The sequence below is a fragment of the Medicago sativa genome, chromosome 8 (assembly GCF_051527215.1).
Source record: "Medicago sativa cultivar Bolivia chromosome 8, Bolivia_mono, whole genome shotgun sequence".
Classification (NCBI taxonomy): Eukaryota; Viridiplantae; Streptophyta; class Magnoliopsida; order Fabales; family Fabaceae; genus Medicago; species Medicago sativa.
The window spans coordinates 17,087,503-17,108,070 of record NC_140756.1 but is presented as its reverse complement, the minus strand read 5'-3'; the positions used below and the strand labels follow the sequence as shown (position 1 = coordinate 17,108,070).

The 20,568-nt window shown below is 35.9% G+C and overlaps 2 protein-coding genes and 1 pseudogene across 3 annotated transcripts; 2 read left to right on the top strand and 1 right to left on the bottom strand.

Moving 5' to 3' along the window:
- The first annotated feature begins 351 nt into the window (after positions 1–351).
- On the top strand, positions 352–2,817 carry LOC146897422 (subtilisin-like protease SBT3 pseudogene; annotated as a pseudogene).
- Positions 2,818–9,847: 7,030 nt separating this feature from the next.
- On the top strand, positions 9,848–11,356 carry LOC146897421 (uncharacterized). Its single transcript, XM_085737435.1, has 4 exons — positions 9,848–9,904; positions 10,034–10,109; positions 10,784–10,987; positions 11,077–11,356. The coding sequence occupies exons 2-4, from the start codon at positions 10,041–10,043 to the stop codon at positions 11,128–11,130; spliced, it is 327 nt and encodes a 108-aa protein (XP_085593561.1). The 5' UTR covers positions 9,848–9,904; positions 10,034–10,040; the 3' UTR covers positions 11,131–11,356.
- Positions 11,357–14,919: 3,563 nt separating this feature from the next.
- LOC146897420 (granule-bound starch synthase 1, chloroplastic/amyloplastic-like) lies at positions 14,920–20,000 on the bottom strand. 2 transcript variants are annotated; one of them, XM_085737434.1, is made up of 14 exons: positions 19,953–20,000; positions 18,994–19,361; positions 18,493–18,573; positions 18,277–18,375; positions 18,107–18,196; positions 17,670–17,733; positions 17,485–17,585; positions 17,247–17,356; positions 16,915–17,158; positions 16,585–16,761; positions 16,286–16,477; positions 15,954–16,040; positions 15,718–15,846; positions 14,920–15,317 (listed from the first exon to the last, which is right to left on the bottom strand). In XM_085737434.1, the coding sequence occupies exons 2-14, from the start codon at positions 19,351–19,353 to the stop codon at positions 15,201–15,203; spliced, it is 1,851 nt and encodes a 616-aa protein (XP_085593560.1). In that variant the 5' UTR covers positions 19,354–19,361; positions 19,953–20,000; the 3' UTR covers positions 14,920–15,200. The 2 variants fall into 2 exon arrangements, with proteins under 2 accessions (XP_085593560.1, XP_085593559.1); XM_085737433.1 differs by having other exon boundaries at positions 19,881–19,974.
- Positions 20,001–20,568: the final 568 nt, after the last annotated feature.

Genomic DNA, 20,568 nt, shown 5'->3' with positions numbered 1-20,568 from the left:
AAACGAGAAATATCTACACATTTTTCAAACAATCTCTTACTACACCCTCTCACCAATATGTTGTTAAATTTTCCGTTATGATCAGTGGGAATGCATTAAAATTAGTTTAATTTTGTAAATCTACATTTTCCAAAGATGTTCGGTTTATGCTTTGGAAATCTTAACTGCAGAACAACTTAATTATATTTTGTATATTGGGTCGTAGACAATAAAGTGACTCAACTTTTTTATGTAATAAAAAAAAAGTGACTCCAATTTTTGTTGGTGAGCCCTTGTAATACTAATATCACATTCATATATATACAATGTTTTGATTTGATAGTCATCCACATTTCAAAACACCTTTGAGTCATGGCTTCAAATATTTGTGTCAATTTGCTGTTCCCTTATATTACAATCCTTCACTTGATTTTTACATTGGCTCGCTCTGATAATTATATCATTCACATGGATTTATCAGCTATGCCAAAAGTATTCTCAAATCAACATAGTTGGTATGAATCTACCCTTTCTAAGGTTACTACCAACAATAATTTTACCTCTTCTAAAATCATTTATACATACACAAATGTTATGAATGGTTTTTGTGCAAATCTATCACCTAAAGAGCATGAAGCTCTCAAAACCTCCCCCGGTTACATTTCCTCAATACCTGATTTACCTTTGAAACTTCACACAACACACTCACCACAATTCCTTGGCCTCAATCCATTTGAAGGAGCATGGCCAGCTTCTAAGTTTGGTCAAGATGTCATTATTGGTTTGATTGACACTGGTGTTTGGCCAGAAAGTGAAAGTTTTAATGATAATGGAATGACAAAAATCCCTTCAAAATGGAAAGGGAAATTATGTCAATTTGAAAATACCAACAATTCATCATTTTGCAACAAGAAACTCATTGGAGCTAGATTCTTCAATAAAGGGTTATTTGCGAAAAATTCGAACATTAATTCAACAATAGTGAACACTACACGTGACACAGATGGTCATGGAACCCACACTTCAACAACAGCAGCCGGAAATCAAGTCCATGGTGCATCTTTCTTTGGTTATGCAAATGGAACGGCAAGAGGAATAGCTACATTGTCTAGAATATCTATGTACAAGATTGTGTGGGGACAAAATGAAGATCCGATTGCAATTTCATCTGATATAATGGCTGCAATTGATGCCGCAATATCGGACGGTGTTGATGTTCTTTCGATTTCATTAGGTCCAACTTTTGATTTACCTTTGAATGAAGATCCGATCGCAATAGCCTCTTTTGCAGCTATGGAAAAAGGTATTTTTGTGTCTTGTTCAGCAGGTAATGACGGCCCCTACTTTAAAACTCTTCGCAATGGAACACCGTGGTTGACAACTGTTGCTGCTGGTACTATGGATCGTGAATTTCATGCGAATCTTACACTTGGTAATGGAGTCTCACTCACAGGTTGGTCTAATTATCTAGGAAATTTCTCTGCTAGCAATTTGCCAATTGTTTTCATGGGTTTGTGCGACAATGTTTCAGAATTAATCAAAGTGAAGAATAATATTGTGGTTTGTGACGATGGAGATATTATTGAACAATATTCTTATTTGTATCGAGCAAACGTTGTTGGATCTGTTTTCATATCAAATATATCAAATTTCGACTTCTTTAGAAAAGAAGAGTATAGTTTTCAGGACTTAAGTTATGCAAACGTATTTATTAGTCCAATAGATGGAGAAATCACCAAATCTTACATCAAAAGTAACTCAGCTTCAATAGCAAATATGTCTTTCAAGTTAACATTTTTTGGTACTAAACCAGCACCTAGTGTTTATTCTTCTAGTTCAAGAGGACCATCAAATAGTTGTCCATATGTCTTGAAACCTGACATTACGGCTCCTGGTGCATCAATCTTAGCTGCATGGCCCACAAAACTTCCTGTGTTGGATCCTGTGACTGAAGTCTTCAACGGGTTCAAATTTTTAACTGGAACATCTATGTCATGTGCTCATGTTGCCGGTGTAGGGGCACTTTTAAAAGGAGCACATGTTGATTGGAGCCCTGCAGCTATAAGGTCGGCAATTATGACAACATCAAACATATTTGATAATACTAAGGAACATATCAAAGACAATGGAAAAGGTAATGAAGTTGCAACTCCTCTTGCATTGGGAGCTGGTTATGTTAATCCCAATAGAGCACTTGACCCTGGTCTTGTTTATGATGTTGGTGTACAAGATTATGTTAATCTTCTTTGTGCACTTAACTTCACACAAAAAAACATCAGTACCATTACAAGATCTTCTTCCAATGATTGTTCTAAACCTTCCTTGGATCTTAATTACCCTTCTTTTATAGCTTTTTTCAATGCTGGAAATGCTTCTTCAAGGACCATCCAAGAATTTCATAGAACAGTTACCAATGTTGGTGAGGGACAAGCGATTTATGTTGCTAGCATTACGCCTGTTGAAGGATACCGTGTTAGTGTTATCCCAAATAAGTTGGTATTCAATAAGAAGAGTGAGAAGCTAAGCTACAAGTTGAGGATTGAAGGCCCTAGAATGACACAAGATAATGAAGTAGCTTTTGGTTACATCACATGGCAGGATGGGAAGCATGTGGTGAGGAGCCCTATTGTGGTAACTACCTCCAATTTCAATTTGTAGATCACTATGTTAAATCACAATTAGTAGAATAGTATAACTTGAATAAAAAATTAGTACATATTACAATTTGGTATTGCAATGATACTTATCACAGTTGTCATGCTTTTTGATTTTGGGCTATATTTTATAGGAATTATTTGTGTTTTCTGATGAATACTAGAAATCATTTTGGTACTTAAATTATGTGTATCAGAGGTGGATGCAGTAAACCAAGCATATGCATCCATTTTTCATATATTGAAATAATGTGATGTGTGATAATGAGTCTAACCAAATTAATTTAGAGATGCAGATTGTTTACCACTAATGAAAAAAGTTGAATTACAGATTAAAAATAGAGACAGAAACATTGAAATTGCTCAATTTAAATGCAAACAGATTCTAGTTAGGCTCTTCATTTCTGCATCTTCAACGACATAAACTCGTTTAGACATAATCAAAGGAAACCACTAAATTTGTCCATGTAATTTATTGCGCTTTCAAATGGTCCATGAGATTATGAATATTTCAAATACGTCTCTTACTCGGTGAAACATTACTCATATCTATCTTTCTGTCAAACTTTATTGTTATCACGTTTCGTTTACATCCTTATATTTTACTACTTAGTATCAATTTCGTCCCAGTAAAACGATGTTAAGCAACTAAGTTTGACAAAAGGATGAATGTGAGTAACATTAAAACGACGTTAAGTAACATTTGAAATATTCATAATTTGACATACCTATTTAAAAGAACTTCATAAAATCATAAGCTAATTTGACGGTTTACTCGTCACTGCTGAGCTGATCAAACATTATATACGAAGCATGATGCTCCTTTTTCTTTGATGAAGTATATATGCTGACTTTACAGTTTACCTAGCCGCAGAGTTGTGTCTCCAAATCAATTTGTCCGAAAAATTTGCACTAATAGTAATCCCTGCAATGACAGCCTCTGGCTCAAGCACTGATAGGGATCGCTTTCACGAGAACAAAGGTTGTCTCCAGTTCATGCTCCACTCCTATCTGTCATCTGCGCGCACTCCTACTTCCGATACAGTTTCGGACCTGTTTCTTGCAATAGAAATAAGCCTTGGAAACTTCTCATGCAATATTAAACTTCCAGCCCATTTATGAGACTAAACAAGGTTGTTTCTCCATTGCCGATCCTTCTAACACTTGAATTAGAGAACCAATTTGTGCACGCTTCTGTTACCGTATCTGTGTAGCATCAAAGGATGCCACACCGCCTCAGTGTTTGTTAACAACCTCGATCTCCATTTTGCGAGCAGGTGTTATTAAAGGAGTTGCAGGTCCCTGAGTTTTTGCAGTTTCTGTTTGCACACATTATCACAAATCACATCTAATATTAAACAACTCCGCATTTCATTCGGTAATAAGAACACATTGCAAACCTACAAAGTACTTCACTCAAATTCATGACTCTAATCAAACAGGGTCTGCACTATAGGCTATAGAATTGATGTGATGTTTGGATTCAATATTGTTGTGAAAGTGACTCAAAATTGGAGTTTGGAGGCCAAAATTGATGTTTGCTGAAAGTACAAATCGGTGGCCGATTTGGAAAATCGGTGGCCGATTTTGGCTGCCTTTTGGGAGGCTTTCTGTTCGGGAAAAATCGGTGGCCAATTTGGAAAATCGGTGGCCGATTTCGCGTGCTGTTATTTTTCAGAAACGTATTTTTGGGCCAGATTTGTTACAATTTTATGGGAGTTTCTTTTACTATAAATATAGGCCTTGTATCAGACTATTTTGAGAGAGATAGAGGGGGCTGAAACAAGGGTTTAGAAATCAAACTAGGGTTTGTATAGAGTTTGTCTCTTGGCAACAAACTAGGGTTTGAAGGTTGATTCACCTTGGGAAACACTATTAGGATTGAGTCTCTTGGTTACGGGAAGAGGCTGGGATTTGGGTAGAATTAGGCGGGAGACTTATTCTTGTAACCCATTGAAATCTCTTTTGTAACGTTACTCATCATATAGTGGAACGGAGAGCTGCTCTCTCCCCCAGACTAGGTCAATTTGGACCGAACTGGGTAAACAGATTCTTTGTGTTCTCTCTTCCTTTTTTCTCGTTGTTGTTTTCTACTTTTGGCTTGTGTTAATTGTTCCATACACTTTGATTTTGGTTGCTTAATTATCCCTTGCTCCACACATCAAGTTGTTATTGGTGTGAGTTTTTTCATCGAATCCGCAACAATTGGCGCCCACCGTGGGGCAAAGGTCAAAGGATAATCAAGTACCATGGGTTCGAAGTGGGATATTGAGAAGTTTACCGGAGATAACGATTTTGGGTTATGGAAGGTAAAGATGGAAGCGGTCTTAATACAGCAGAAGTGTGAGAAAGCTTTGAAGGGTGAAGGTTCGTTACCGGTCACCATGACACGAGCGGAGAAGACCGAGATGGTGGACAAGGCCAGGAGTGCCATTGTCTTGTGCCTCGGAGATAAAGTTTTGAGAGAAGTAGCAAAGGAACCAACCGCGGCATCGATGTGGGCAAAGATGGAATCTTTGTATATGACAAAGTCTTTGGCTCATCGGCAATTCCTAAAGCAACAACTCTACTCATTCAAGATGGTGGAGTCAAAGGCCATCATGGAGCAACTTACGGAGTTCAACAAAATCCTTGATGACTTGGAGAATATTGAGGTGAATCTTGAGGATGAAGATAAAGCTATACTCTTGTTGTGTGCTCTACCTAGATCTTTTGAATCGTTTAAAGATACCATGCTCTATGGAAAAGAAGGCACTGTTACCTTGGAAGAAGTTCAAGCAGCTTTGAGAACCAAGGAGTTGACTAAGTCGAAGGACTTGAGAGTTGATGAAAACGGGGAAGGCCTAAGTGTTTCAAGAGGGAATGGTGGAGGTAGAGGTAACCGGGGAAAGAGTAGTAACAAGACAAAGTTTAAATGCTTTAAGTGTAACAAGATGGGTCACTTCAAGAAGGATTGTCCGGAGATTAATGGTAATTCCGTACAAATTGTCTCTGAGGGTTATGAGGATGCAGGTGCTTTGATGGTGTGCTGTTTGGAGGATGAAGGTGATGTTTCTCACCTTGGGGGTGATGCCTGGTAGAGCGGTGGTCGTCTGGAGAGACGTTAAACACTCAACATCAGCCTGGAGAGGCGGTGGTAAGAATACTCATGATCTACCGGTTGAGGTGGAGGTTCAAGGAAGACATAGTGGGATGTACTCATTTGCTAGTTGAGAGGTTGGAAGCTCAGCTTTAGGTGGAGTTGAACACACCGGGAGTGGTACGACTATGGAGGACCTTGGGTGCTATGCTCTAGTGGTGAGCAAGGGTTTTCTTCATGAAGACGGAAGGCATTCCGGAGGTTGAAGAATGTATAGCACGGCTTGTGGAATTACCCTAAAAGTCCAAGGGTGATTGGATGCAAGGTGATCTTCAAGGAAGCGGGAGATGTCTCGTATTGAAGAGGTATGGTGTAATCTTGTAGAACTACCTGAAATTCCTAGTGTAGTTTGGATACAAGGATCTTCGAGAAGGCGGAAGACATTCCGATGGCTGAAGAGGTTAAGGTGTGTACTTGTGGAACTACCTAAAATTCCTTGAGTAGTTTGGACACAAGGATCTTCAAAGGGGCGGAAGGCATTCCGATGATTGAAGAGATTAAGGTGTAAACTTGTGGAGCTACTCGGCGTAGTGGGAAGCAAGGGAAAGAGCAGCAAGGTGTTGATGTTAAATGGGCATCATCACTAATTTGGAGTCAAGGTGGAGATTGTTGTGAAAGTGACTCAAAATTGGAGTTTGGAGGCCAAAATTGATGTTTGCTGAAAGTACAAATCGGTGGCCGATTTGGAAAATCGGTGGCCGATTTTGGCTGCCTTTTGGGAGGCTTTCTGTTCGGGAAAAATCGGTGGCCGATTTCGCGTGCTGTTATTTTTCAGAAACGTATTTTTGGGCCAGATTTGTTACAATTTTATGGGAGTTTCTTTTACTATAAATATAGGCCTTGTATCAGACTATTTTGAGAGAGATAGAGGGGGCTGAAACAAGGGTTTAGAAATCAAACTAGGGTTTGTATAGAGTTTGTCTCTTGGCAACAAACTAGGGTTTGAAGGTTGATTCACCTTGGGAAACACTATTAGGATTGAGTCTCTTGGTTACGGGAAGAGGCTGGGATTTGGGTAGAATTAGGCGGGAGACTTATTCTTGTAACCCATTGAAATCTCTTTTGTAACGTTACTCATCATATAGTGGAACGGAGAGCTGCTCTCTCCCCCAGACTAGGTCAATTTGGACCGAACTGGGTAAACAGATTCTTTGTGTTCTCTCTTCCTTTTTTCTCGCTGTTGTTTTCTACTTTTGGCTTGTGTTAATTGTTCCATACACTTTGATTTTGGTTGCTTAATTATCCCTTGCTCCACACATCAAGTTGTTATTGGTGTGAGTTTTTTCATCGAATCCGCAACAAATATGATGTTCAGTCTTTTGTACTAGGATGCATTTATTCCAGCTAAACATTGATAGAAAAACCCTTGAAATATTGGTATACATGTCGGTTAAAAAAAAAAAGGATAAATGGGAACACACCAAATTAATGTTGGAAGTGTGAAATAGTTTACCATCTTAATCAAGAAAGTTACTCCAACATTTGATTCTTTTTACCACGTTTTCTGAACTGAACTAAACAACTCTTTATGATCTGAATTAAGATTCTCTACAGTCATAAATCCTACGTTTCGCTGCATTTAGTTTATTTTTAAGGTTGTTTTGGTCATTATAACACTCAAAGTCATTCTAGGAGCATGAAGTCATTTGTGACTGCAGAGGATCATGGTCGTTATGATCTACTATAATGTTTAGCGAGGACATGCATGGTCCCAACTCTTTATCTATAATCAATTAAGCTCTTTTTTCTCTTGACCAAAAAAAGAAGAAGCCTCGTTAATTTCTCTTTATTAATTATAAATAAATTACAAAAACACACACACACATTTGTTGATGTGCTTAGGGATATGTGCTTGGCAGTCTCCCTACAAACGCTTTCAGAGGCTCGATATCTTACCACTAACACGACATGTCATAGGTGTGGCTCCATTGTTGAAGATGATATGCATACTCTTCGTGACTGACCTAGAGCAATGTTTATTTGGGGTTACTTTCGTTCCATCTTTCCGAATGACCTCCTTATGAGTGATTGTCAGATTTGGTTCAAACATCATGTTATGCTTAATCAAAACCTCTTTTCATAGTTACTTGTTGGGAGATTTGGAGAAATAGGAACAAAGAGATTTTTCAGCATGTTAAGAAAGATACTTAGGCTTCTGTTAATAGTATTTTCTCTTATCACTCTTCGGTAGTTCATGCTTTTAGTCACTTAAATAAGCATCCAATCCATCGCCGGATTCGTTGGTGTCCCCCTATAGATGGTTATATAAAAGTTAATATAGATGGTTCCTCTTTTGGTAACCTAGACAATGCAGGTTTTGACGGCCTTTTAAGAAATCATTATGGAGGCTGGATTCAAGGTTTTTCAAGGCAAAAGGGGGTTGCCCTGTCTCAGACCTCTTCTTGGAGTAACAGGGCCAACAACATTACCATTAACAAGGACAAAATAATCAACAGTTTCTACACACATCATGATCCGCTTGATCTATTGATGAGAGAAACTCATTTTTAAAATGACTCCTCTAAGATAGGCGAGATCAATCATATCATAAGTTTTACTAATATCTAGCTTTAACGCTATATCACCCAATTTTCCTTTGACTTTAGATTTCATATAATGAACAATTTCTATATAATCTTATGCACACACAGAGGGAAATAATGTAAAGAAGATATATTATACTAGTTGGATCTACCATATAGTTGAATCCAAGCAAAAAAACCTTACGCATGCACTAAAGTCGAAAAACTTTATAATTGTAAGGACTAAAATCATATTTAAATCTACTAATAAAAGTATTTTTTTTTAAAAAAAATAACAATATATTGCCCACACAATATTATAGGTTTAAGCACTTGTTAATTTATTTATTTTTTTGACAAATTCTCAACCTCAATCCATCCCCTTATAATATGCTCAAAGCCACAATCTGATTTACTTCCTTTATTATCCATTTATAAGAGAGATAAACAAAAGTGAATGATTAATGAAACTCGTTTTAATATTTCAAGAATGTGGATTATAAATTTTCTTTATTTTGCCTAAAAAAATCTTTATTTTTTGGTCAAATCATGTTATTTTTCTCAAAACAAAAAAAGAGCTTTACTTTTCCCACCTTATATACTTCTCACGCGCCCTATAAATTTTACAAAAATGTCCATGGAATTTCGGATTCTAAAATCCGAACACATCCAAACTGTGTTCGGGTTTTATTATCCAAAATATGCTTATATATAATCAGCAATCAAAATCTCTTCTATTTCAGCAGTTTTGAATTTTGCTTTTAAAAACAACCAAAAAACAAAGTAAAAAATGATAAAAATCTGTCAAATAAAATCATAAAAATATAAAAATACCACCAAAAAATTCTAAAAAAAAAAAAGTAATGCAAATTTTTTCGGATTTTTCTGAGAATATGAAAAATCAAAAATGGGTCTAAACGATGGAATTTTGGATTTTGAGGAGTGGAGTCCCGTAAGAAATCCCCTCTAAGGGAGTCTTGATTCTTGATTTTTTTTCTGATTTTCTGGGGAAGTTTCGGAGCAATCTGATCAAGTAGCCCGAAAACCGGATTTTTGACTACGAACAGCTAATAATGACCTAAAACAGAAGGATGCGAGTTAGGAAAATTAATATTGTCCTTATCTGGTTATTCATGTCACAAACAGACTCATAATTTGTGCTGATACAATTCGAATTATATAATCCAAAATATTTTTCCCTGAAAAATGATGTTTAGGTGGTGTTCGTATTCTACAATATGAGGAAAAAAAAACAAGGAACGCGCCCTATTTTTTGAGGTTTTCGGATTATAAAATCCAAATTGATGAAAAAATCATTTTTTCACCCCCATAAAAAATAAAAAACTCAATTCGGATTCTAAAATCCGAAAATCACATGAACATTTTTGTAAAAAATTTAGGGCGCATGAGAAGTAGATAAGGTGGGAAAAGTAAAACAAAAAAAAAGTGATTTAAATGGGTCATATAAAGGGCCCATTACTGGCCCAATTCTACAGTCCCGTCTTCAACACTGTAAGCGTTGTTCATAAACCCTGAAAACCTAAATTCCTACCATTTTGCAGCAGCGTAGGAAAACCCTTATTCTTCTTCTTCGATCTCATTCCTTCAAGGTAACCCACTTTTCCTTTGTTCATTTCTATGTCAAATATTCATGCAATTTTGTGATAATTTATCAACTAAATTCAACATTTTTTTTAATGTAATTTTTTTTTCTCTTTTGATTGATTGATTTATTGTAGTGTGAAAATGTCGATCGGAGAAGTTGCTTGCAGCTACTCACTTATGATCCTTCATGATGATAACATCGCCGTCACTGTATCCTTTGATAATTGATAATGTAATTAATTTAACTATGATTTTCTTTTGTTAGTATATGTTTTTTTAATGAATTTAGAAGATGCTAGGAATTGGGTTTTGAAAAAAAGAGATTTTTTTGGATGATACAAGGGGCTATATAGGATTATGAACCTAAAACGACACTTCTGATCGAAGTTGTGTCTGGTGTCTTTTGCGTGTTTTGTCAGCGCACTCACATTCAATTACATTTGATTAATTCATTTCCTCAAATTATTACTGAATTTTTTATTGGTGTGTGTCAGTGCTTCATGGTCTCTGATGCAAGTGAAATTCAGAATATAATTCCTAGGAGTTGTTAATTGTCATTTAGATTCAATTATTGAAATCAAATTAGTCCTTAAAAAAATTAGGTTTTTTAAAGGTTAAACTAGTTTTGATAAGTGCTAGTTAAAGTTCTTGGATAGAGTTAGGATAATGTTTTTGTGATTTTTTTTATTTTCTTATTTTAGGACTAAATCAACAATTTTCTACGGTAAGGGACCAAAGTTGTAAAATCAATTTTTATATAGTGGGAATCTGGGTTTTGAATTTTGTTTTGGTGAATAAGGAAAGTGTGGTGTAAGGGTTTGAAGTTGAATATTTGAAGATAGCGTGTTTTAAAGATTGGTTTCTCCTTAAGTCATTGTTGATAGGGTGAGAAAATCTCCACTTTGTTGAAAGCTGCAAACGTTAATGTTGAAGCTTACTGGCCAAGTTTATTCGCTAAACTTGCCGAGAAGAAGAACCTTGATGATTTGATATTGAATGCCGCTGGAGGTGGTGCTCCGGTTTCTGTTTCGGCCCCAGTTGCTGCTGCTGCCTCCACTGCAGTTGCTGCTCCTATCGAGGAGAAGAAGGTAGGTTTTTGGTGAAAAAGTTGTTGTTGAACTTTGTCTTCTGTTTGTTGGTCATCTTATCTAATTGGTATTTTTGGTTGTACTTACAGGAAGAACCCAAGGATGAGAGTGACGACGACATGGGATTCAGCTTGTTTGATTAGAAGCACTTTTAGTATGATCTATTCTGATTTTTGTACTGGTAATGGGGTAGTTACTCAGTGGAATTCCTTTTTTTGGGACTCAATTTTGTTTTGATTGCATTATTAGGTCAAGATTTTGTTGTGCTTTTGACTTAAGAATATGGGTTTGTTCTTTATCTTTGATAATTTGAGTTGGTATAAATTTTTCTAAGAATTAAAGAAGGACAAATTATCTCTTTTTTGTTCCTGTGTGCCCTTGTATTGGGTTGTGCAAATCTGTTATTTTCTGGATGACAAGTTATCATGCTTGAATTCAACTTATCAAATTGTACTGTATGTTTGGTATCGCGGTATATTCACCTGCCTTTAAACGCATGGTTAAGGTGCTGCTACAAGTGCACACTTCAAGTAAACGTGGGGTGGAGTTTGCTTAACGCAAATACAAACATATACTTGGATAAATAATTAACTGTGTCATATCTTAAAAACTACTCCCTCCGTTTCAAAATGAGTGTCGCTTTTGCCAAAAAAAATTGTTTTAAAATGAGTGTCGCTTTCAGTTTCCAATGCAATAATAACTTTTTCTTTTCAATTGTACCCTCCAATTAATACTCTGTACACTACTTCCAAAGTATTACTTTTAAAACTAACCAATAGTTAATAAGGATAATTTGGTAAAATAACCATTTTCTTTCTCTTAATCATTGCATTTCTTAATATGTGTGTAAACACCTAAAACGACACTCATTTTGAAACGGAGGGAGTATTAAATCAGTTGTACATATGGTAATAAGTTTGGTTACATCATAAGTTATTATGTTAGTAGGAGCACAATTCAATTCATCAATGTTCCTCTCACGTTTGTATTTAACAAGTCCTCTCACATTAATTTTGAAGGTTAAAATTCTTGTTCTGCTATTGATTATGTATAATATGTTTTAACGTGACTAAGAAAGTTGTTTTTTCTGTGTAAAAGCACAGAAAGTCATCAATTTCATTTACAGAAAGATCTAATTTTGATCTTTTATCAGTACTACATTTCTTCTAGTCATTGTATGATTATGTACGTTTAAATGATCGAAACATTTTAAATCTCATTGAGGTTTTATCGAACTTAGTTGTTACACAACATAGTTGCTAGATCATGATGGGAAGTATTCAGGTTTATGCTCCAATCCTAACATATTTCTGAGAATGCCAAAATCGAATCTAGGAGAATGTCCAGTTTTCTATACAATGTTAGTCTGTAATCCTTGGACTGTTTGAAAAATTGAAAAAACTGAACTGATGTTTTAGAACTGAACTATATAAACCAAACTGAATTTTGACTGGAGTTTGTAAACCTGAACTGGTGTGTTAATCAAGTTTATTGAACTATCAGAACTATCAGAACCGAACTGCGACGAAAACACATCACAATCTCCCAAATCATCCATGAAGTTGATTTTGTTTTTTCTTTAATTAAGATAAAACAACTTAATTTTGTTTCTTCTTTAATTTGAATGGCAAGGCAGTTGGGCCGGACAACATACCTATTGAAGTGTGGAAAAGTCTTGGCGATAGAGGAATTGGGTGGCTCACAAAACTTTTCAACGAGATTATGAGGACGAAGAAAATGCCGGACGAGTGGAGAAGAAGCACCTTAATTCCAATCTATAAGAACAAGGGGGATATACAAGATTGCGCGAATTATAGGGGAATTAAGCTAATGAGTCATACCATGAAGTTATGGGAAAGGGTAATTGAGCGAAGACTAAGAAAAGAGACTCACGTTACGGATAACCAATTTGGTTTTATGCCTGGGAGGTCGACTATGGAAGCGATCTACTTACTTCGACGCGTGATGGAGCGATATCGGACGGATAAAAAAGACTTGCACTTAGTTTTCATTGATTTGGAGAAGGCGTATGATAGAGTACCTAGAGAGATTTTGTGGAAAGCCCTGGAGAAGAAAGGGGTGAGGATTGCCTATATTAGAGCTATCCAGGATATGTATGAGGGGGCTTCGACTAGTGTGAGGACGCAGGATGGGGATACCGGAGATTTTCCCATAACAATAGGACTGCACCAAGGGTCAACCCTAAGTCCTTATCTTTTTACTTTAGTTTTGGATGTACTGACGGAACACATCCAAGAGTTAGCACCGAGATGTATGCTTTTTGCAGATGATGTAGTCTTGCTTGGTGAGTCGAGGGAGGAGTTAAACGGGAGGCTAGAGACTTGGAGGCAAGCCTTAGAAGCGTACGGTTTCCGCCTGAGTAGAAACAAGACGGAATATATGGAATGTAACTTCAGTAAAAGGAGAAGTGGGTCTACCTTAGAGGTGAAAGTTGGAGATCATATCATACCCCAAGTTACACGGTTTAGATATCTTGGGTCCGTAGTACAAAATGACGGAGAAATAGAAGCTGATGTACATCATCGTATTCAAGCTGGGTGGTTGAAATGGAGAAGAGCCTCAGGTGTTTTGTGCGATAAGAAAGTACCACTTAAGCTGAAAGGAAAGTTCTATCGGACAACAGTCAGACCGACAATGTTGTATGGTACGGAGTGTTGGGCGATTAAGAGCCAACACGAGAGTAAAGTAAGCGTAGCGGAGATGAGGATGTTGTGTTGGATGAGTGGTAAGACTAGACATGATAGGATTAGGAATGACATCATTAGAGAGAGAGTGGGGGTAGCACCTATAGTAGAAAAGTTGGTAGAAAATAGGCTTAGATGGTTTGGACATGTAGAGAGAAGGCCCGTAGACGCCGTGGTAAGAAGAGTAGATCAAATGGCGGAGAGTCAGGTTAAAAGAGGTAGAGGAAGACCTAAGAAAACTATTAGAGAAACCATTAGAAAAGATTTAGAGGTCAATGAGTTGGATCCAAATATGGTCTTTGATAGAACATTATGGCGGCATTTGATCCATGTAGCCGACCCCACTTAGTGGGATAAGGCGTTGTTGTTGTTGTTGTTGTTTAATTTGAATATGCAGTTTTTTTTTCAAGTAACAATTCATAAACAACTGTCTGCAATTGTTTGGATCTGCATTGGAATGTCAACAAATGCCTGAAACTACCTGTTGTAGCTTTCACGGTGAAAAGCATTTGGATGTGATTCCAAACATGGTATCTGTAATTCAAGTATGTGATTGTTAATGCAACTGTTTTTACCTTCTTCTTTTTTTACCTTTTTCTTTCTTTTTACAGATATCTAAAAATTGGTTTTGCAATTTCTGTTTTGAGATAGATATGTGGTTCATAAGTTTAGGAGCAGATTGAGTCAAAAATATCTAGGAGCAGATTTCTCACTAAGATAGGTTCTTTTGCTACAAGTTTCTAATGTTCAGGATTTTTTAATTTCGTCTTCCATTGCAGAGAGTGTGCTTGTTACAGCTTCAAGTTCAGTAATACAAGTTTTTCCTTGTTTTAAGAGTAAATCAGAACTAAAGAACAGATGTATTTTTTTTTAATGGCTAAAGAACAAATGTGACTGATTTAAAGCCAGTTGAAAACACTGAAATGATTCAACTCTTAAATTTAGAACCATTTCGGTTCAGAAACACGAAACATGATGCACCGAACCACATAAACAGTTTGATTCGGTTCAAGTTGAACATTCAGCAGTTGGTTAGATTTGCTTCACCTTTCCATGTTGAATTGAACCATGGTATCCTGACTAAATTAAACCAACTTTCTTTTCACCAATTATATCATTTTGGCTAGAATACAAGGAAGGGTTATACTGCTTATTCATGGTCGAAAATCTCAAAGATAAGAATACAAAAATGAACGAGGGGATATAATGATAGATTGGCGATCGGAGTGAGCAAGTTAAGGAGTCGAGTGATAAGGAGGTCAATGATTTAATCCTCACCCTCAGCATAAAAAATTGACAATGCTAACATTTGCCGTTTAAAAAAAATACAAAACTGAACAATAATCTATCATTCTTAGGCAAAAGATTAATTAAACTTTCCAAGTTAGATACACAGGTTTAAATTCCTTGGAAAAATGCACTTATAATTACTCCATCACTGGGGTGAAGTTCCATGAACCTTCAAGAGATTGAGACTAGCAGAAGCTTCCCTTACATCTTTGTTCTAATCATGGAGTAGCTACATTTTCCTTTGCCTGTGGAGCAATTTCTTCTCCATCAATTCCAGGTTCACTGCCAGGAACTCCCAAACTTAGCAGCACTTCCTCCCACTTCTTAGCAGGTCCCTAATTCCAAAACAAAATTCAGTTACTCAGTTGATGGGATAAATTTAGAGCCTATTTGGATAAACTTGTCATGGAGCTCTTATAGAAATAAAGAAATATTAAGTCTTTGCAATAACTATAAGTTTTTAAAATAAAAATTTTGTAAGTTTAAACTAGCTTCTGTATCCTAATTTTTTTCGTAGGCTATCACATAGCTTCTTCATGAACATTAGCATAGGTAGGTAGCTTTACACGACTAGTAGGAGAAAACAAAAACTACTAAGTGCATGTTTGGCAGAATCATGTCACTGTGATTTTAGCAAAAGTTACAGTCTGGAGCTTCAACAAAATCACGGTGCCACCTTGATTTTGCCAAACTCACCGTCAATCTAAAATGCACTAAAATTCTGCTCTAACTCACCTTCCATGAAAGATCTTGAGCCATGCAATTCTTGATCATTTCTGCAAAAGTTGGAGTTCCATAGACTGCAAGGGCCTTTGTGACAGTCTTTGCTATTGCATCCACATCAGCCGGATCCACAGCGTCACACTAAAGTAAAATATTTAAGAAACAATAAGATAATGGTAGTGATTACTACTTAATCTACCGTATGGACACAATTGCATTAAATGAAGGCTGCTGTTAGGTATTATTACTTCAACATTGAAGGAACCCATCTGAAATCCAGTGAAACCTTCTTTGACTGTGTCCACTAATCCACCTGTTGAGGCAACAATTGGTACCTAGTTGAAGTAAAAAATGTGAGACAAATTATTGAGGAAGTCTTATGGAAGAAAATCGGATCTGCGTTGTGTGCATTCACAACCTCGTGAGTGCGCGCAGTCAGCTACATCTGAACCATCAAAATTGACAGTCCAGTTTTCAATTTCAGACGATCCAGATTGGACTGACTGCATGCAGTCACACTACATACAATCCAAATCTGGAAAAACCACTAGGAAAGGATTGTGTGAAGTAGGAATCATACAGTTCCGTAGCGCATAGCTTGTAGCTGAATGAGACCACAAGGCTCAAATCTACTAGGAATCAATATATAATCAGCTCCTGCAATTATCATGTGTGCTAAGGGAACATTGAATTTTGCAACTCCTCTAGCCTTGTCAGGATATGATATTTCAAGTTGTTGAAGTTGCTTTTCCATTTCCTTTTTTCCTGTTCCCTAAGAAATGGCATAACATATTTAAATGAGATATCTTATTCCTTTAATGAAGTAAGAAAGGATCAGAAAGAAAATTACTTTTTTTTTTCCATCATTATTATACTTACTAGGGCTACTATCTGAACATCCTCCTTAATAAATTGGGGAATGGCTGCTACAAGAATATCAGAACCTTTTTGCTCTTCAAGTCTACCAATGAAAGCAATGAGAGGAATATTTTTGTCAACCGGCAATCCAACTTCTGCTTGGAGTGCTTCTTTCAGAAGGGCTTTTCCTTCCAATACCTGAGTATACGAGCTAGTTAAAAATTTGTTATGTAATTGTCTTAGAGTTCAAGTTTCATGCAGTGTCATTCAGTGTGTATAGATTAAATTCTTTTTCTTATAAGCCACGACACATTTTAGAGAAACTTTACATCTCAAGAAAACCATTCTTACTGTCGAATCGTCGTATTTGACAGTTATGTATTTGTCAGTGGATGGATTCCACTCTTGAACATCCATGCCATTTACAATACCAGTAACACCAGTTCGGCGAAGAATGTTGTCCAATTCCACTCCTTTATCTGGGCCTGACACTAGTTCTTGAGCATAGTATGGACTAACAGTTAAAACCCGGTGAGATTCTAAAATTCCAGCTTTCATCCAGTTGATTTTTCTTCCAACAACTGGTTTAACATACCTACAAGATTAGAACAACATAAAATAAACTTTTTATTGTTCGTTAATGCTAAATTCGTCAGTTAGTTCACAAATTATGAAAAGCATACCCATCTATGAAGTCGAATGAGCTTTTAAATTGGTCGGGAAGATTGAGAAGTGAATAGTCCGCGAATGCAAATCTGCCTTGGTATGCAATGTTGTGGATACAAAAAACAACCTAATAATGGTAGCAACCAGAAAGAAAGTTTGAAGAACTTGTTAGTTTTTCAAATGATTAAATCGTTAAATAACTAATAATATCTATCAGTGTTGCATCATAATAATGAAGTTGCCATTTAGACCTACTTTGGCATTCCTAAATATGCCATTTGGCTGGTACATAGATTTCAAGTAGCATGAGATAAGGGCCGTGTGCCAATCATTAGCGACGAAAATGACATCTTCACCTGCATACGAAAATCAAAACATCGTGCTTAAATGATCTTTAACCATTTGTTTCCAAGAATTTCATTTATGACTATAGTTCATACCATATGGTCCTGAGAAATATTTATTGCTCGTGAGATTCAGAACCCTTGCTGCTTCCAGAGCTGCCTGTTAAGATTATTTCCAAGGGAAAAAAATGACAAAGGAAAAATTAGGACTAAAGCAGAACATGCTACTTTTACAATGTATAGCTTTATTTATAAAGAGATGTGATTAACAGTTGACAATGTATAGCTTTATTTATAAAGAGATGTGATTAACAGTTGATACAGAACATTGATATATGCATAATGTGAGACTGTGATTTACTGTTAAAGGTCGTTGCTGCTCAATAAGTGAACACAACACATTATAAATCGTAACTAATATAGATTCTTTCCACAAATTTCTCTCTGTGAGCTGCACCTTAAACAATATAAAAAGCTACAGATACAATATTTGTGCAAACAACATTGTAACCAAAGGGATATGGTTATAAAACCTGACAGAAGAGGCTAAAACGTAGTTGATTGTCTTGGTAATCATCTCCCGTGGCAGGTCCATAAATTTTTGTTCCAGTTTTTCCCCAAACCTTCAAATTCAATCATCATTAAGTATCTGAAAGCAAAACAGTGAGTATATAGCTCAAAAGAAAAAGAGAAATACTCTCACCTTTTCAAGAAATATAGGGTGATCTACAAAGACGCGATCAACTCCTCTTTTAAAGCAATGAAAGAAGCGAACTTTTTCTTTTCTATCTCCTACTTTTACCTGTAATAAACAGATTGCAATACAATGCATTTAACTATAGCATAGCACAATTGGATAAAAAGAAAACCTGTGCAATGAAGATTACAATGAAAACATTTTGTCAAGGATAATATATACCTCAATTGTTACACTTGTATCCCACGCATCTTTGTATTGGTCATAACGTGGAGCGATGGTCATAACTCTGTGTCCATTAGCCTAGAGAGTGATAAATTAGAGAAAGTCTTGTTATGACTTAACTGAACACCAAATATGTCAACCACTACAGAGAAATGCTATCAGCACACTCTTTAAACGTACATTTTCCAACACATTAGTTACAATCGGGTGAAAATCACAAGATTCCTGCTGAATAATGTGAGTCTCAGCGGCGGGATTCGTATAAATTTCAGTTGTTGTGAGTATTTCAAAAAGAGAAATTTAATAGCTACGCACTGACAATGTAAAAAAAGTTCTACAAAAACACAGCCAATCATAATTTACAACATCGAAATCTTGCAGATGTTTTATATTGTCAATACATAATAACTGAACTTCAAAAAGAGTGTCATGTTAGCATTTCTACGAAGTATATAGCTAAATAAATAAATATAAAGCAAACCATAACAGTAAGCTTACTGCTAATACTGGTGGAAGACCTCCTAGAACATCTCCTAAACCACCAGTTTTGCTCCATGGACCAACCTCAGTTCCAACAAAGATCAAATTCATGCCACAAATTATAATACCTTTCGGCATAACATTCTTTCTCTGAAGACCTTTTCTCCTTGATTTCACTGCCTTCATTTTAATTGGAGTTCTATTTAGTAGCTCATCCAATGAGTTCAAAATTCTGAGTCCATTATGTGTATTGGCTTTTCTCATAGAACCAAGTCTCATCGGTGCTGTTTTAGACTCACATGAGATAGTTGGTACATTGACATGGTAGATATGAGAATTTCTTGATGCTATGTTGCTTGAAGCAGTCACTGTTGCCATCTTTTATACTGAAAAATAAAAAACAAATATTCCACCAGACTAAGATTTGAAGTTTCAACCTCTCATCACTTGTGAAATTATTGTGTATAACTCTATAAACTACCATTCCAAATTCTCTATAGCTCAAATTTCCTTGTAGCTTGGATTTGGATCCTCTATGGCCGTTGCGTCCGTAAAGGATCCATGTTCTTGCAGCTCTCTTTAATAAAGTCAAATGTTTGTTGTTGGATTAATCTAACAATTGACATTTGGATTAATTGCAGAGAGCTACATAGACATTTTAGACCATAGAGAATCCTAATTTGTACAACTCGATCCGGCTCAAACGGCGATATTCAAGAATAGTAGCATAAAAAATCATGTTTCTCATAAAATAAAACTTGCTTAAATGGAATAAACAACACACATTGCTTACTATCAGCAGTTAGTAACTAAATGAAACATATTAATTAACACCACTAAACTTTGGTAAAAAATAAAGTTTAAGGCATCAAATTTGAAATTGGAACTATAATATACTAGCTAACCAGGTAATGAAGCACACAGGGAGATTGAAGTTGAACTAATTAAGCTTCAAGGATTAACATGCAAGCATTAACCTGAAATATTATTGTGTTGCTTGGAGCTGCAGCATTTTAGTGATGTTCATTCATAAAGGGCACTAGCTTTTGGCTTTTACCTTCCACGTGAAGTGCATTGGATAGACACCTCAAACATTTTTTGAGGCATACAACATTTTGAGATTTAAATAATTTTGTGGGGCCAGGTTGCAACATATTCATATATGAATATGATTGGAATATGCCCTCGTGTAAAATGAAGCACTTAAAATACGAGTTTTTATGTTTTAAAGTCTAACTCAACTCACAATATCGATATTGTTAAATTGAAAACATTCATCGAAATTTAAATATAAAATTCGAGTAAGTTGTGTATGTGAATTTTAGATTAGTGTTTGTCACTTCTACAAATCAAACAAATACATTGATTTTTATATGGCAACTTTTTTTATAGTAAAACTCAAATTTATAAAGTCATACAAATTGGTAAACACTTGACGGTGACTCTATATATAAATATAATAATCACGTATGCTAAATTTTAAATTAAATGGAACTTTATATAATATATTTGTAACTTTTTATTTTTTTTATGCATTAGCTTGAACTTTTCTGATGCGTCGTGTTGACTTTCTTTCTCTACACTTTGTCTCCT

Excerpts from the sequence above, each read along its gene's own strand:
- LOC146897420 (XM_085737434.1), bottom strand. The coding sequence starts at position 19,353 with ATGGCAACAGTGACTGCTTCAAGCAACATAGCATCAAGAAATTCTCAT. Across the intron at positions 17,586-17,669 it reads ATATTTCTCAGGACCATATG|GTGAAGATGTCATTTTCGTC; the intron begins GTATGAACTATA and ends TTTCGTATGCAG. Across the intron at positions 16,041-16,285 it reads AAGCTATGCGCTACGGAACT|GTACCAATTGTTGCCTCAAC; the intron begins GTATGATTCCTA and ends TACTTCAACTAG.
- LOC146897421 (XM_085737435.1), top strand. The coding sequence starts at position 10,041 with ATGTCGATCGGAGAAGTTGCTTGCAGCTACTCACTTATGATCCTTCAT. Across the intron at positions 10,110-10,783 it reads ATGATAACATCGCCGTCACT|GGTGAGAAAATCTCCACTTT; the intron begins GTATCCTTTGAT and ends CATTGTTGATAG. Across the intron at positions 10,988-11,076 it reads CTCCTATCGAGGAGAAGAAG|GAAGAACCCAAGGATGAGAG; the intron begins GTAGGTTTTTGG and ends TTGTACTTACAG.